This window comes from Trichinella spiralis (genome assembly GCF_000181795.1).
Source record: "Trichinella spiralis strain ISS 195 chromosome Unknown Scfld9, whole genome shotgun sequence".
Taxonomy (NCBI): Eukaryota; Metazoa; Nematoda; class Enoplea; order Trichinellida; family Trichinellidae; genus Trichinella; species Trichinella spiralis.
This window is the reverse complement of record NW_003526948.1, coordinates 3,727,602-3,746,227: the sequence shown is the minus strand read 5'-3', so window position 1 is coordinate 3,746,227 and position 18,626 is coordinate 3,727,602. Positions and strand designations below refer to the sequence as shown.

General features: G+C 32.0%; 3 protein-coding genes across 3 annotated transcripts; 1 reads left to right on the top strand and 2 right to left on the bottom strand.

Annotated features, from left to right (window-relative positions):
- Nucleotides 1-2,873: 2,873 nt before the first annotated feature.
- Nucleotides 2,874-5,424, bottom strand: Tsp_05502 (inositol monophosphatase 3). Its single transcript, XM_003371808.1, has 11 exons — nt 5,299-5,424; nt 4,898-4,999; nt 4,715-4,838; nt 4,408-4,448; nt 4,267-4,315; nt 4,025-4,207; nt 3,859-3,968; nt 3,695-3,797; nt 3,523-3,631; nt 3,060-3,111; nt 2,874-3,020 (listed from the first exon to the last, which is right to left on the bottom strand). Exons 1-11 carry the CDS (start codon nt 5,422-5,424, stop codon nt 2,874-2,876), a joined length of 1,146 nt encoding a protein of 381 aa, XP_003371856.1.
- A 6,554-nt stretch (nt 5,425-11,978) lies between these two features.
- Nucleotides 11,979-12,371, bottom strand: Tsp_05503 (putative glycosyltransferase). The gene has a single exon (XM_003371807.1). The coding sequence runs from the start codon at nt 12,369-12,371 to the stop codon at nt 11,979-11,981; it is 393 nt and encodes a 130-aa protein (XP_003371855.1).
- Nucleotides 12,372-12,623: 252 nt separating this feature from the next.
- On the top strand, nt 12,624-18,428 carry Tsp_05504 (putative HMG box). Its single transcript, XM_003371806.1, has 8 exons — nt 12,624-13,187; nt 15,656-15,777; nt 16,171-16,306; nt 16,343-16,423; nt 17,013-17,093; nt 17,146-17,376; nt 17,429-17,601; nt 18,365-18,428. Exons 1-8 carry the CDS (start codon nt 12,624-12,626, stop codon nt 18,426-18,428), a joined length of 1,452 nt encoding a protein of 483 aa, XP_003371854.1.
- The last annotated feature ends 198 nt before the right edge of the window (nt 18,429-18,626 follow it).

Genomic DNA, 18,626 nt, shown 5'->3' with positions numbered 1-18,626 from the left:
ATAAATTATTGCCATTGTTGCCGTTGCATTATTATCACTATTGCGCAACTTCATTAATAATTCTAAGAAAAATATCCAGCATTTCAAATGAAATCAAAATTCAATTCTGAAAAGCAATTTTGCATCGATTTCAAATCTTAACATAATCAGTAACATCTTTTTCACCACTTTCTCACTGAGATAACTATTTTTTGGCATTACATAGATAACTCTGTAACTTCAGCATATTGCACTAATAGATAATGTGGAAAATTGAACTTTGAAGGTTTATTTTATTTTAAAAAAAGACAAATTATTTTCATTATTATTTTTTTAAATAAAGATAATTAAGATTATAAAATTATCAGCCGCATCTGAACGCCAAAAATACGCATACCGTATATTGTATAAACAGAACACAAGCTGTGCAAATATGGCGAGCATAGACAGAAATGAATAAATGTAAGCTTATTTCAAACGAAACTGCATCTACCAAACTGCTGTTCTGCAGCAGCATCGAAACATAAGTCACATTTGATTTGGTGCAGCGTAATTATAAAAGATTTATCATCATCTATGAAGGTATAGTAGTTATATTTCTTGTTCTTTCACTCGTTTCTTTTTGTTCAAAATATAAATGTAACAAAATTCACTAAAAGTGGATATATTATTCTACATTCTATTGAAATCATGAAATTAGTAGAAATTTCAACACACGCTTCATTTAATATTAAAGAAATAATAAATAAGCCATTTGGATATTTTTAACTTTTTCATTTCCTATGGAATCACTGAAATGAATTTTACATTACCAATATGTTGAACGTAAATTTCTACTATAATTATTATAAGAGGATAGAAATTACAAAAAAAATACCCAAAATATTAATATAAAGCACAGTTTTCAACTATATTTAAGCAATTGTACAATTAAAAAGCTTAGCATTATTTTGAATACAGCTTACTAAAAACAATCAAAAAATTGCGACTATTTTCAAAGCTGAAAGGTGTTTCATATTCTCCTGAACAATCATCGATCGATCGATCAATAATTGAAAAACATATATATAATGAAAAATTATAATTGAAAAAAATAGAGCTTTCAAAATTGAAGACAAAAATATTTCACAAAAAATCAATAGCTAAAAATAACTGTTTATTTTATCCGTGAAAAAGCAAATTTCGCTCGCTGTAGTAAGCTAGTGCTTAAATTCAGAGAAGCTTTTAACGTAATGCGGGAAATTCATGATGACGCATTCCAGTGGCCTACTACTGAGTAAATAAAGCTTTAAACAACAAATTATTTCTATTCTGAATCATTCTGCTAGCGTTTCCGCTGATCTGCAACACCAACGCAATAGAAACCTACCGAAGCTTCCTTAATTTATTCAAACAAATTTAATATCATCCTCGCCTGTTCTGCAAACAAAAATTGCGGCACTAGTAACGTTCCAAGCAAATATTATTCTTCCTTCTGTACTTATATCATTTTCTTCCTCTCAAATTGTTCTCATATAATTATATAAATATACGTGAATCATCATTATTTGATGAATTTGTTTGAAAATAATTTTCTCCCAATTTATATCAAACGATTACCATGTGTGGAATATTGTCATGTGATTACAACGCTCTATGATTACTTCAAATCAGTTTCCAAATTATGAAAAAAATACAGAACAGCCTAATTAATATAGGATTGCTGAAGATGAATAGTTACTTATTTAATGGGAAATTTCCCAGTCAAGCCTAATAATAGCTACATAAATAACTACCTCAAAAAACACTAACATGTATTCACAAGCCTGTATCGTTTACGAAAAATTTTCCTCAAATCTTCTGTCACAATATATATGTATATATATATATATATATATATACGCAAACTGTGCAAAGCATGCTCAACGACACAAAGTAACAAACATTCGTGATTTTCATGCTGAGAACAATCATTTCACATATTCTTACCGCATTTGTTTTTTGCTTAAAAAGTCGATTGTTGAACTAACTGTGATGCTGATGTCATAGCGCATTTGTAGTGCCATCAAGTTTACTGTAAAACAAAATAATCACTGCACAGATGTATTCAAGTTAAAAATTCAAAAAAAACAGCACAATAAACTCATATAAATAAATCACAAGACAATGCAATTAATAACTGATGAAAAAAAAAGCAAAAGCTGAAACTGAAGTCGGTTGAATAGAGAGAGGACTTTCAAGAAGAGTATAAAAATTGAAATGTTTGAAAATAATATCGTTATTTGAGTTGAAGTGAAAAAATGCATCGATCTCTGGCAAAAAATGTTTTGCAGTTGAGATGCTTAAAATATTTATTTTTTTTGAAAATTTTACCACCGCGTTAGAGAAAAAAGAATTTTTCCTCATAAAACAACTGTCAACATTGAACGAAGAACTAATTCAATTTGTATACAATTGAGGCAGAAAAAAAAATCCCCAAACTTGGGGATGAATGTCTAGAATTTAGAATTTTCCAGATGAATGTCATATGTTCTAGAATGTTCCAAGGCGGAAATGTGAAAATTCCATTTTTCGCCGTGATGCTGTTGCTCGGCTGCATCGGTGATAGTCAGGAAAAAAAAGTGAAATACACGTTGAAAACAGACGTGGAAAATATCGAGTAAATATGGAAAAAAAACTAACAAAATAGAATGAAAATAGAATTGGTGTTTCATTTCAGGCATATTCAGCACCACTTGAAACACAAAGTTTCGGAAGAGGCGATCAAGAGGGCAGATTTTACTCAATTTCATCTTTTCAATCTTTACGATGTCGACAGAAATGGAGTTCTCGACGGATGTGAACTGATAAAAGTCACAGCACACCAGCACAATCGTAATTCGTCCATTTTTACATTCTCTTATTTAAATATATGCTCAACTGTTCAATCTGTTCAGACAATACCGGTAGTGAAAGTCCAATTCCAACGGACGACGAATTGGAAATGCATGTCGATACGTTGCTTCATCAGTATGACACAAACGGCGACGGATACATTGATTATGCCGAATATACAATAGTAGCTAACAAACAGTGAAAACCAAAAAAAACACAACACAAACAATCCAACAACTTTCATTCATCCCATCATTTCCCATTTCAACATACAACACACTGAATAATTTCAAACAGGAATACCAAATTACATTATACATTATATAGTTGTATGTAGGCAAAAATGTCTTTACTTCAACGTTCATACCGATGTTTGCCATAACTGAATAGGTGGGAAAAAAATAATAAAATCTGATATGACAATGGATTTTTCTTTCTTAAAAAACAAATTCCAATAAAATGATCTCAATTTGAACAACCTAAACCTAGAGAGAAAAACAACTGAATAATAAATACCAAAAAAGCACTACGAGCACAAAATGCAAGTTGACGAATAATTATAAAATGGACATAAATTTTGAACGATTAATTTCTAAAAGTGTCAAAAAAATTGCACGCACGAATGAATGGAGAAAAAAATTGTGCATATTCAACAATGCTCACAAATTTTGATTTGAAAACGATGCATACTTTTCATGATCTACTGTCGGCGCGGTAGCAAGAATTCCTTGCAAATTGTTCACATTCACATCGCTCGAATAATCAATTTCATTTCCACACAGATCAGTCATTCGTCCACCTTGAATTGAACAAATTAATTCAAAAAAAATAATTAACGTAATCAAATGATTGACTGCAATACCAGCAGCGGATAAAATACATTCCGCAGCACATGTATCCCATTTCTTCGTTCCTGTTCCAGGAAATACATAGGCATGAGCTTCACCTTCAATCAACATCAACACCTAGTCGTTCGAAATTTATCATAAATTTATTTCGCAAATCGAATAACATAAATCTGACAACCTTGTTTCCAGCTCCACCAACTCGAATTACCTCGGTAGGTTGGAGAATTTCCAAAATATTCTCCAAATTAGGATTACCATGTGAACGAGTTGTAACGACAATTCTCTTGCCTGAAAGTCAATAATTTCAATATATTTCAATAAAAAAATATTACACGTTCAAGCACCATTCGGTGGTGGTTTCACTTGTAAATCGCCAAAAATGCGATCAACAGATTTCACTGCCCATACTGTACGACCAACATCGTCAAGTGTATCCACATCCGAGACAAACGGTTGGTGAATCACACCAGCAACAGGCTTTGCGGACAACGATATGCCGATCATAATTGTCGCATGACTGAGAAGGCCTAAAATTGTGCAAAATTTAACACTACAATATTGAAACAACAAATACAAACGTCCATACCGTGCGCAAATTCATAAGTACCATCCAGTGGATCAATCCATACTGTGAACTGAAAACAATTAATAAAATCATAAAAACCAACTGAAACACACATAATATTCAAAGTTTTTTTTTTAATTGCAAAAAGTCAAATTTATTTACCTGATTTTCAGGATGTGCAAAAAACAAATACAGTAAGATAACTTTAAATTTATCAAACGTCTACTTTGTGAGATATACTCAAATATGTTGTTAGTTGTTCAAAGTAAATTTTCTGAAATTACGATGGAGCGATTAATTTGAAATATGGAAAAAAGAAGCATGCGATAAATTAAATATTAAAAATAAGGCAGAAGTAGAACAGAAAAAAATGGCATAAAACAGCCATTTGTTCAATTAGTTTATTGCAAAAGTATTTTATAAAAATGATCAAAACATAAAATTAAATAAATACTAAATTAAGGTATACTTGCTTCGTTAATGGAGGCTTTTTTAAGTTGTGCGTCCAGTTGATCTTCCAAAGCAAGAACATCGTTGCAAACACCAGATTCAATAAATGATGCTGGCACATCACTATCGACAGTCAAACCTTCCTAGACAATATTAAATTAGTCTTGAATAACAATTCAACTAGAGTAGAAATAAAGTTCACTTCAGCGATAATTTTCAAATTCGTTTCAAATTTCATCCTGAGACTGCTGACGATGGAAATTTCCGAAAAACGATCAGCTTTTGTCTGCAAATCGCGATATCCCTAAACGCTTCATTTCTTATTGTTATGCGAAATAAAATCGTTAAAAATATTCACATATCGCTAGTGAACTGTTTTAAAAATAAAAAAGTGAATCAACGACGGCGATCAATTCACACAGGAAATCATCATGCAGTAATCAAGTTGCCTAACTGTCTCAAAGACGGCAAATGAAATCATTAACTACTACTCGTTGATAGAAAATATTTTCTAAAATGTGGAAAAATTGTTTGAAAATGGATAAATGAAAAATATTTATCATGATAATTAAATGTGAACGAAAAAAGATTTAAACAAAATACCTTTTCCAATATATCCATATCTTGTCCTCGAGTTCTTCTGATTAATCTTCCTGCATTTTCTGCAGACGTTACTGCTGAAGACAGAACTTGAAGAAGCGGACATGCTTTATCCCAACAAGACTGCATCACAAAACTGCGTCTATCGAATCTAATCTGCTTGGCAAACAGCAAAAAATGAGAACGCTTAACAACGATCATCAGAATAATAAAATAAAACTGCAACAATAAATGCATACGGTCAGAATTCAATATCTGCACTGGAATAAATTATTTATGAAATAATTCGATTATAAAAATACATTCTTCAAATAAAATGTACAGTAACAATCACCATACCTGAATGCTTTTATTTCAAAGATTAAAATTTTTTTGAACAATTCAAATTCGTATTTTTAAATTTCACTTCAATTGCCTGTTCAATATTTTTAATTCGTTGTAAACATTGATTTTCATATTTGAAAAAAAATGATCTATTATTGTCATTTCACCATCTAAAAACTGGAAACAAATATTGTAATCACATCCAATTACACACTGTTTGATTGAATGACTTTTCCTACAGATACATGCATACATGTATTGAAACTAATACTAATATTACATGATGAAATATTGTTTTTGAAACTATTCTAGAAAACTGGCCATAATAATAGTGGTAAAAGGTTGAAATTGCACGAGATCACAGAGGAGAATAAAATTTTAATTATTATATGCACTATACAAGGCATGGTAGCAATTTATTTTCAAGAAACACTGCTTTCGATGAACCAATTAACAAAAAGTGGTCACGTTTGATTTGTTATTTCCCATGCAGAGCCGAACGTGATGTGCACACTTTTTATGCATGATTAGTTTGAAATTTTTATTAAATTTGAAATTTGATCAATTTAATATTAACACTGAGTGATTGCTTTTGTAACGGAATTCTTCTACTTTCTTCCCTTTCATACTAATTACTTTTTCCCAATTTGTTGCATCATCCCACTTTGACGTAGTTGAACGTTGCTTGTTTGCCCCGTTTGCGAAAATTGAGATTCATTTCAATTTCTTATTTTTTTTTTTGGAAAACTACTCCAATTAACAATATTTTACATTACTGAAACTCATCTTGGACATTGCTTATTATATTGTATGCAAAAGATACAAAATCTTGCTCGTCTTATTTTTCATTTCGCAGATGTAAATAAAAGTTGGAAAAACTATTTTGCAAATCAACATCATTACATGGTGATGCAAAATCACACCAAGAGCAGAATGAGAACAAAATCCCCCGTGTTAAATAGTTAGCTTGATCGTCGCGATTGAAACAGTGGATATTTTGATATTACCTGAGCATCAATATTTAAAAAAAATTAAAATATTGAAAATTTCTGAGATTGAAAACAATTCAGTACAAAGAGAACATTAATATTTCAATAATAAATGAAAACAACAATTTTTTTTACAAAATATACATTATATTATTGTATTAGATACAGAAGATTTATTTCGTTGGCCTCGTGAGCAATTTTATTGTAGCTGGTTTGCAAAGAATGCTGGTTTAGATCAATATTTGAAAAATAGAATTGATTACAATGTCATTTGACCAGTTTCTACAAGTAAGTGTCTACAAGCTTCTTTGGCAGAGCAGAAACAAAAGTGAAAAAGTAGAATAAGAAGAAGAAGAAGAAGAGAAAACAGTTCATACGGTTTATTGCTTTTTACATATTTTATGGTCATTAACATGATAGTTGAATTTTACTGCCTGAATGGATGAAAGTTTGTTGAATTGTTGGGAGATTGATTGATATCTCCAATAATGCGTGACAGCTTAAAACAACTGAAGAAGAAGAAGAAGAAGAAGAAAACTGATTGATTGATTGATTGAAGTGAAAATTCCACTGAACAATGCTATGAAAACATAAGCAATCAATTTTTGCAATACAATTCAACACTTCCAATGTTGAATTATTAAAATTGAAAATGCAAATTAAGAAAGAAAGTAAGCAGAAATTAAAATGAATTTCATGCTATAAATATAATTTGATTGCACGGATAAATAAATAATCATCGATCTTCCTCATCAGTGAGCATTCGCGCAGACAAAAAGAATCCATTGTTCAATTTTCACATTGTGATTTTTTCGAGATGATCAATTTTGCTTGTTTTACTTCGTAATATCCCACCATTCAGCAGCAACATGAAGAGAACATTGTAACAACAACAATGGACGTATTATAAATCAAAAAGCGAACCTGATTGTTTCTAATAACTGAATTGATTTTTGTCGAAACAAATGAAATATTTGTTCACTCATTTTTTAAAGTTCAACTAAAAATTAACTGATCTACATGAAAAATAATACCGACCAACATTGCATCTGTACGTAATAACGCATCGATCTTTTTTTTTCATCGTTCTTCAATTTGCTTACAACTGCAACTTGCAATAATACATCAAAAGCAATTTTAAATAATTAATACGGCCGATCAATAATTCCACATGCCTCAACTGTAGAGAAGATCATTGACAATGATATTGGTTGAATGAAATTATGATTTTCCAATAATCGTCAGTAAATTTTACAAAGTGATTACAAAATTAAATTAAATTAAATTAAATGAACAAAATTATCATCGATGATTGAAAACAATTCTATCCTTTTCATTTGATCAATACAAACTACAGTCAGCTAGTTATGCATATATATATATATATCGTTTGAGATTGTATTTAAGAAAAAATGCGCAAGTCAAGTCAAGAAATTAAATTTTCCATTGCACTGCAAAACAAAGCAATAGTAATAGTAATAATAATAATAATATGTTCGATTTTGCATCGCGACCAACGAACAACAAGAACAAGCCGGTGCACAAGTGGATGATGTCATTCGTTTTAAATTTGTTTGCAAGCAATAAAAATAATCCGCGAGCATGTTTTCTTGCAATTGCTCATAAATATTTATATTCAAGAAATGAAAATAAAAGGCTGTAATTTTGGAACAATTGAAAAATTTGTCTGAACCTACAGTTCACCTGAAATTGTCAGAGATCAATGAGCCATTTAAATAATGGTAACTTTTCAAGGTCTGCTGCGTTATTGGGTTCCTTTTCAAATGGAAAAATATAGCAGAACATGAGATTTCATTCGAGACGAACATCAAAAGCTCACATACTCTTCCACTGACTGCTTGGTTTGAAATATTTTCAAAAAATTTTTTTTGTTTTGTTTAAAGTACAAAACTGAAGCCGCAAAATCAAAGTAATCTTTCTTATTCAGCTGAGAAGAATATTTCCCACTTTTACACAGTTGGTAAGTTCATCATTATGCAAATGTTTTTTTCTGAAAACTATTCAATTGCAATCAGTTATATCCAGTAAATTATTACGAAGTGTAAAAGATACAACTTAACGATCATTCATTTTCAGCAGAAATTAAACCAATTATTATCAAAAGAAGTAACTATGTATATCAGAAAAAAATAGGAAAAATTAAAATTCTTTTGCTGAAAGAGAAAATCGAATTTATACAATATACTATTTATTTATAGAGAGTGTTATTAATTTAGTTGTTGAAAAATTATTAATAAATTTCACGAACATATTCGATTTAATTAATTTACTCCCACCAATGTGCAGAAATATAATAACAATAATGAAACTTATTCGACCAACTTTAATCGTCAAATTTGCCATTGAACACACGAGCCAAGCTTTTATCATAAGCAAATATTGGTGCAGATAGCAGAATTTTTTCAATAAAGAAAAATTTAAATCATTGAAAATTATTTTGAAAAATAATTCGTAAAATTTTCTCAAATCCAAAAATGCTAAACACACTCACTTGGTTCCCCTACCCCTCTCTGGGACGTTTGGAAATTCTTGCAAAACTGTTCGTTCCACTCGATTGATTTTTCTTCTAATAATAAAATTACCTTATTTATTTATTTCAACTTTTTTCTTGTTGATTGAAATTCACCAACAAATTGTCACAGTCAGCAAACTGGCAATAACAAATATAAATTATGGTGGTGAAATTTGCCATTTCAAAAAATGCTACCTCTCCATTTATTTTTTCCAATTGAGAAACGAAAATCAATGAAACAAACGTTGCAATGCCTTTTTTGTTTAAATAAAGAGAAAAGAAATATTCATTTAAATTTAATGCTATTTTATGCAAGTTTTGTTTGGGAGAATGATTTGTTTCAACAACGGCCGAACATTTTCCCCATCAACAGGTAAAATCTTTTTGACCTTTACTGATTGCCGGTTATTTGTCCTTCTGTGTTCAGTTATTAGGTAAGAAAACAATCAAATAGCAATTTCACTTATCTTATATATATATATACTTTTTTTGATTAATTTATTTATTGACTTAATTAAATTTTAAATGAAATATTGCACAAAAATCCAATACACTTTGTGTAAATAGCTTCGATGAAACTGCTAATTGAATAACCAATTCATACACCACGAAACCTTAACAAAATGATAATTTGCATGAGAAGCCTAATGAATAAATGCAAATTTCAAATTTACTTGATAAACCTTTATGAAATCGTAGAGCGGAAACGACAACAACAATGATAATAGTAATAGTAATCACATAAACATGAAATTAAAATAAAATAGCATATTCAAAAAAAACAAAAAATAATAATTAAATTTTTGAAACTGATTTTCCATTACCAAGGTTTTTTACATGTATACATGTGGTAGATGGTAAAGTGAAGTAACTTTAATTACACAACTTTAATTGCACACATACCTTAATTTAATTCATGCTTGTTTATTCAATGTATATTTTTTATAGTAGTAACAAAATGATCAGTAATAACATTCAATTCTTTTGTTGGATGAATGTTTCATTAAGTGCTTGATTGCATGTGCATCTACAGCATTGTTATTTCAGTAATTCATAAATCGATAACAAAATTGGCTTTCAGAAATGCTTACACAAAAATGCATTTTATCTTTCTTCGTATTACATTTTTCACTTAATCAATAATTTCCAAATTGGCCGTAACATAAATGTTTTGTTTCTTCTTTTTAAAAAAAGAATTTTTTTTTAAATATTACTTTTCTTTTCATTATTTAATGTTATGAATATTATCCACTTAAACCGACATGTATACATCATATATGCACACACAAATAAAAATAAACCTTATATTTGACTTGATAATGCTATTTTTTAAAATAAAATTCAACTTGCTTAAAAATAAAAAGATCACGTGCTTAAGTTGAACTTGCATAATTTTTAATTGAAACTATCGTATCGCATCAATATGCATAGATTGCGGTGTGTATTTAATCTGTGTGTTGAAAATCAGTTGCTACTACTGTAATCAGTTGATAATGAAACACTTTACAAAATGCCCAATAAAACTGTGATAATTATGAAAAAGCAAGTGAAAGAGAATATTTATCATCTTTGCGTTTTTTGGCATAGCACGAGCAAAAGCAAAAGCTGGAATCAAATCTGCAGAAAGTGATTAATAAAAGTTTTGATTAAATGCTGATTAAACGTTTCGATTCAATTGGAACATTATTGACGAAACTAAAAGGAGGATGGTTGAGAGGGAAATGTTGAAAATAAGAAATTCGCAAAAGATACACACCAACAACAGCCACCACAAATTTATTATAGCAGACAAAAAAATGATATTATCTTTTCATTCAAGTTCGTTTGGAAAAAGCTTTCATTTTCTCATTCATACGCATTATGAAATGCAGACAGAATTGTTATGACGTAAGGGAAAAAGATTAAAGAAGATTTTTCAAATTTTGCTCAGCGGCCGTTTGTAATTGAGAGGAAATGTAATCAGTTTTGCATTATTCGATTAATAGCAATTCAATTTCAACCGACAACGTGCACTTTTCAAAACCGTTGCAAGTAATGCAATTTTTGCGCATCGCTTTTGATATCTAAATCATTATTTCCTGCTTGATTTCTCACATAGGATGAGAACAATTTTAACGCTTTTTGTTTTTAATTAACTTTTTTCTTCTTATTCATCTTCTCCTTCCCCACCTCTCCCTCCCTCCCTCTCTGTCTCTCTCTCTGTCTCTCTTTCAATATTCTTCATTAAAATTTTCATTTGAATGAAAATTGCAAAATTGAACACTCCGTCGAACATGAGAAAAATCGAATTCAACATTTTGGATGTAACAGTTTAAATGAAATAAATATTTTTCCATCCTATTGTCTGCAAGAAAAGAAAAATTGAAATCATCATCATCATCATCATTGTACTTACATTGTCCACCTATGAAATAATATGTGCAATGATTGCAGAGGACAAATATTTACACCATTAATATTTCACATAAAATTGAAAAATAATTTTAAAAATGAGCAAAAAAAATATTACAATTAAATATTATTCGCGTTAGGTGAAAAGAGAAAACAAAGGCGTGGTTTATGCTTGTCGATGGTCTACTGATCCTGTGCAACCGGTTAGTATTGGTCTGGATGCTTGCTACTGCTGCACCTTGACACTGCCTGTTTACGTTGTAAAGAATACATCTGTACCAGGATGATCCTCACACACTGACCCCGAAACAAATTTTGCGCAACCAGCCAGCTATTGCTTTGTCGGTGGCGACGAGCCGACGAAGTTTCTGTCCAATCGAAACCAACCTCATCGTTTTGACGACCGTCAGAGAATGGACACTTTTTCATTAATTCTCTCGGCTAAGTCAGCGCCGGCACCGCCCTCTTTTCAAGCTGCATATTGCTGCTATGCATATATCTGTATGAGCACGTTTCCGGTGTAGCTGGTACAGTAGCTTTGTAGTGTGCATATTGTGCTGTCGCTGTGGTCGGTCGACTTGACCGATGACAATGGTTGATGAGCAACGGTCGGACGTTGACCCGCCTGCGAGAGCAGTACCAGGAAGAACCTTGCGTAACTTGGTCACATCGAATGATTGAATTGTCAATAGCTTTTCCAAACGCGCCGCACTGCGCATTCGACAACGTCGCAGGATGCGACGTTCAGCGCCACAATCCCACTTCTCAGCCCAGCCGAACGCTGTCCGTCGTCCACCATCGTCCACTTCGTTATTTTCTCCACATTTTTTACTCCCCATCAACTTTTTACAATAAGCTTTTTCCCATTTATTGACTGCTGACGGGCGAAATTTTGCCGGTCATCATTCTGCGTAATTTACTCTGTTTAAATAAGCTCTCGATGAAAATTCCATTAGCTAGCCGTTGATCGGCAGTGCATGTTTTCAATTTGCTCGCAAGACGCGATTACCGCGACGCGGATGCACTCCGGCTGTTTGCACACACACAAACACACACTCACACACACCATTCTGCTTATTTCAGGCTAAACGATGAACTACTGTGGCTATTCAGCAGCGGAAGAAATTCCAAGTCAGCAACTGTACGGCAAAATGCCGGTGACTCAGCACGGATACGGGAAAACGGACTTCAATTTAGAATTCGACCCGGCAAAGGACTACTACGGCAATTACGACCAATACAACGGGATGCTGATGGCTCCACATTCCCAACAAAGTGTCTCTCCACAACTGGCTGCCGGTGATCCGGGCACATACTGGACAACAGCCGACTGTCCAGACTTTGATTCGCTTCAAACAGCAACGGCCGTTGATCACAACGGCTCCTACGCATCACTGCTAACGGTGCAGGCGGCCAACGTCGTCGACTACCAGGACATCAACAATTTAGAACCGAGTTTCTTGCCTGGTCAAGTGGATTTGAGCCACAGTGCTCTCATGCAGCCGATCGACCCAACCAACGGCAATCTTGTCGGAAATGGATATCCAAATCAAGATCCCAATTTGTACAACAATTCAAACTTGTCCTGTCCTATGAACATCTATCAACGGCCCATAAATCAGCCTAACATGGAAAAGCCAGAAGACGAAGATACGGTAAGTTGTATCGAATATTAAATTCGCCACAAAATAGAAAATAGAAAAAGAAAAACCCAAAACCAATAAGCAATCGTGGATTCTCATCTCAGGATTGCCATCTTTCTAGGTGGATGTTATGGGAAACGAACGGTTCGCTTTTAATAATAATATTACATAGAGCAACTTTTAAAATTATCAATTGCAAATTTTGTACATGTAATTTGCTAATAATTTAAAAGTGTTCTTCTAATGGAAAATCGATAATTTCATATAAATATAAATAAAAATAAATATAGGCAGCATTATTGCGCGCAATTCTGAGCAAATGGAACAACAACATTGCAATTTGTAATTAACGAGATCGTATTTCGAGTTCGATTTGTTGTTTGTCACAATTTGGAAATTAGATGCTCCAATCAGTTGAAGCTTCTTCTCAGCTAGAAATTAACTAGTTGAAATTGGCATTTGCTAGGAACAGTGAGGATAAAGAGCGAATCTGCTAACAAGAATGACAACACAATTCTTGCAATAAAACCGAATAAGGGGGGATCAATAAAAATGGCCATGCAAATGAAAAACTGACAATCCGCGACATTCTATTACACCTTGTTTCCGTAATGATTTATTTGTCTGATGATTGTTGAAAAGGAATATATATATTTTTTTTTCTTTCTCTCTCTTAATTCTCTGAAATTTCACATTTTTTCCCTCCCCTCTAATCCAAATAGAATTCACCAGATTTCTACATTTGCAAATATTTAACAATAATTATATTATCACAAAATCCCATTTTCATTTAGCTTTATCAGTTGTCCTCAATTAGGCGATGATGGGAAATTTTCAAATTACATATTTATTTCTAGAAATGTACAACAGGTTAAATAGCTAACAAATTATTTCAAATTTATTTCATAAATTAAAATTCATATATGAGTATTTTATGTGAGCCAGACAAGATTGCAAATTATCCAGCTAACAGTGAAAATAATACAAAAAGCGTTCACACTGAAGTACTGTGACCGGTAGAATAATTTCAAAATTCCATAATGCTGATAGTAGCAGCACATTGGCAAATTATTGCTGATATGACGACGATGACCCCCTTTGAAAATTGGCATTTCACAAGCACAACAACTTTCGCGATTCAGTCCATTAACTATGTAAATAAATATTTTAAAAAAGCATGCTTTTATTTACTTATTATTATTATTATTATTGTCATGGGGGTTATTCACATTCTTACGCACTATTATTCTCCAATTATTAATCATATTCGAAAAAAACGGAAAAAATATAATAACCCAACTTTAACTTTATACGTGGTTATTTGATGTAATAATACAAAATGTTTTATTTGTTGAAGTGCTTTTTTTTATTCCTTGTTTATCGATAAAATGCTTCTATTATTAACCGAATACAAAAGTTTCAAATGATAGCTGTCAACGACCTCTATGGTGCAATTCACACAATGACAGTGACTTGCATGCAGTTTAACCAAATGCGGCATTAAAAAGAATTTTTTTTTCAAACTCCATATGGAGATGCTTGAACGACCCATACTGGCCTCCTTTACAAAGATGCTTTTCTGTGCATGCAAACATTGACAATGAAAATGATTAATATATTTTACAATTCATTGAAAAATTCACCTAATATAAGCAATCTGTTGAGTTGGATGGCTATTGGAGAAAAGATGGCTAAATTTGTATTGATTTTCATCCTCTTGTTCGTAATTTTCAATTATAATTTTTCTCTTTTCATATATTCAGCATTGAATATGCATATTTTCAAACAAACTGAACCTACAATTTCATTTTGCTAAATAACAACCAACTAGCTGAGAATAGCACTGAATGAAGAGAATGGAAAGAAAATGTTGACCGAAGCCGGTTTTTGTTAGCTTATCAAAGCTGAGCATGAAATAAACAAACAATTTTTGAAATAAGCTTCAGTGTCAGTCAGTCGCTTTGCTACAGAATATTCTCAGTAGGTCACTTTACAATAATTTTTTTTTGATTTTCATATTTTCTCTTTTGTTGACCCATTTAAATCTACCAAGTTACAATTAAGATTAGTGTATCATTGCAATGCAAATGTCCTTTCATAAGCATACCTTGCTCTAAGCCTCAGGGATTCACATATTTTCGAGCTTCCTCAAATGATAAGAATTATTCAACTATTTCGAATTGTTCATCTCATTCGTCGAACCTCAATCAATGCAATTAACCAAAATTAGAAAAACAATTTCTACATTTTTATGAGAAATAAATTTCAGTATTTGAACACTTTGAATAATCATTTCTAATTGACTTATTGTTTCACAAATGATTTACATTATTATTTCACATTATGATGAGCAAAAAATTCAACAGAAGAACCACATTAGATTTCCAAATTAGATGACGATTCATCACTAATGAATGAATGAATTAATTAATTATTTGATCACTAGCAATAGTTGATTTGTGACAATTTTCTCATTGCAGAGCTCTTATTGCACGTACAAGCAGCCAACACAATCGGAAATTAGTCCAATAAGCAGAAATATACGACAAAAGCGTCAAGGTCGGAAACGAAAGCCGAAGAAAGATCCCAACGAACCACAAAAGTAAGTGTTTGATTTTCAAAAAATATTATTCAAAATATACAACAACAACTAGACGAATTTATTATTACTTTTTTCTCCTGCTCACTTATCGATGAATTCTCTCTTACTTGCCGTTGTTGCGCAATTGATCGATAATGATGGGAAGTTGAAATGCTTTACAAATAGAATTTCCAATTTTGAAGCATTTAATAGGACAATTCCGGTTCAATTAGTCTAATCAAAGGCGACTATCATTTGGCATTTGCAATGCTATTTATTTTCTGTTTGAAATGATGCCAAATAGGGACCGTTTCACTTTTATTATTAAAAATTTAAGAACAATCTTTGATAAGCTCGTTTACCGACTAAAAATTATGTAACGATCAGTAAGAATGCTTTTCTCCTACTTTGCAGGCCTGTATCCGCCTACGCTTTATTTTTCCGAGATACTCAGGCAACGATTAAGGGTCAAAATCCGAACGCCAGCTTTGGTGAAGTGTCGAAAATTGTGGCAACCCTGTGGGACGGCTTAAATGCGGACGCCAAAAATGTAAGCAAAATTATTAATATTTTCGTCTCTTTTCAGCAACGACTTGATCGTGCAGATACAAAAATGAAATTCGCTCATAATGCGAAATGGGTATTTTTGGAAATTTTTACAAGCAGGGTTTGCAATAGAGACAATCTTACCAGTTCTGAACGGCTATTTGTTGTAACCGGTCTTTTCAAACATCTGAGCTGCCGATAAATTGAACAAGCAATTTTTATACTATTTTTGGATGTATGAAATTGATTTTAGAGCAAGATAGTGACTGAGAAATTTGTTATACTTTCTTAGGAAATATTACTCATAAGAATCAGGTTCACCTGAAATGCAGATGACCTCGACACATTATGGATATTTAATAATTACCGTCCCTGACACAATGCAAACTGTCTTTCCTACTCAAACTGACAACATGTAAACGAACAAACTAAGTAACATGAAAATAGCTTCTCCTATTACTACCCTTTGACAAACAACCTGCTCATCATTAACTGTAAATTTGGTAAAAATGAAGAATTTCATTTCATTTCAATTCAACTTCATTTCATTTATGAAATAATTTAAATTGCTCTGTACTGCTGCTGCTGCACCGCATTTATCCTAATTAATTCTTTTACACATTCTTCTAACACATCAAAGTCTGATGGTCTGATCAAACAAAGTACTGCTTGCCATTTATTATCGCTAAATAATGCGTACATTAATTTAGGTTTACAAGCAAAAAACTGAATCCGCTAAAAAAGACTACTTGAAACAGTTGGCTGCTTATAGAGCAAATTTATTATCAAAAGTATGTTTCAACACAACATCTATTATGCAATGTCAAAATTGTGTGAATTCAGGGAGGAAATTCAAACGGCTGCACATTGCAATCATGCGGAGAATATTTTCACCAACAGAAATATTTGCTTTCTCAAAGTTTACCTGACAGCACTAGCGCTATGACAGAAGCCAACGATGCCATGACTGGCTTGAATGGTAAAACATTGGCTAGTCTGATTGCTGAACCACCTCCGCAACAGGTGCTTACAGCTACTACAACACTAACTGTACCGCAAACTTCTTATACTACGGTAAAGCGCTTCCACTTATATACTGTTTATTGGACAAAAAAATTCTTTACAGAATCGCATGAGAACTGAAATTGAAATAGAGGCCGAGTTTCCGCTCAGTTCGAATCCAACAGGAAATCAAACATTTTCTCAGACCAATGGAACTAACGAAGGAACATCAGACATGCACTCTCCAAACTGGAACCACGAATACTCGAATAATGATTGCGTTGTTCGCTATTGTAGGTAAGTTTTACGATTCTAAGTTTTTGTATAGTACATTTTCTGAATTCATCTGTTTAAAGATTTAAATCAACTCTCAATCACTGCAATATATTTAATTAGCTGTACTCGATTGATTTTTGCATACAATATATCTATCCTCTTCAAATGTTGATGACTGAAATGTAAAATGCACTTCCTAAGATTTGATGATTTTAGGATGTTCGACTAAAATGCCACTTTAAAGTGAAATCAGATTTAATCACATCAGGTGGATCAAATATTAAAAGTTAGTTGGCTTTGTAAGCATTTTTATTACAAAAAATACATTACTAACAACACAAATTTTCAATCTGTAATATTTCATAATTCAAATAAGCTATGAAATCACTTGTTTTCACTTATGTTTACAATTCAGCTTGTTTCAATACATTCACTGCTAGCTACAGACATTCGAAATATTTCATTTGTCAGAAAAGATAAAGATGTTTGTTTTAATTATATGAAAAAGGAAAGGGGCTTTTGAAATTTGTTTAATAATAAATAAATTATAGTGAAAATTTTCCAATACCGAGTCACTGCATATCACTGAGTCAATTGACGAGTTGCCGCAAGCAACATTGAAATGATCAATAATTAGCAGATTAATTAATTAAGATCAAGTGATTTTTCCGTTTCAATCAGAATGCTAATGACTGAGAATGTAATCGGATTTTCTAGTCGTTTTAGTTTATTAAGTTGAATTTGAGCAACAATTTGATCATTATCAAAATGAATATTATTTCAGAGATGCTTACAGCGATTGGGTGGAACAGCGCAAGCCGCAACCACGTACCTTTACTCCCGTGTAAAGTGTCGCGCACGTTCACAAAAGAAGAGCACACTATCCGCTGATTGTTTCATGAGATTTTTTGTTTCTAAAGTTCTTTTCATTTTCCAAACTACTATTCACCTATTAATTATTATTATTCTATTCTCTAATGTCCATTGTTGCGTTAGAAAAATTTTCTGTACTAAATGTTTTGAACTAAATGACACCGTTTGCACAG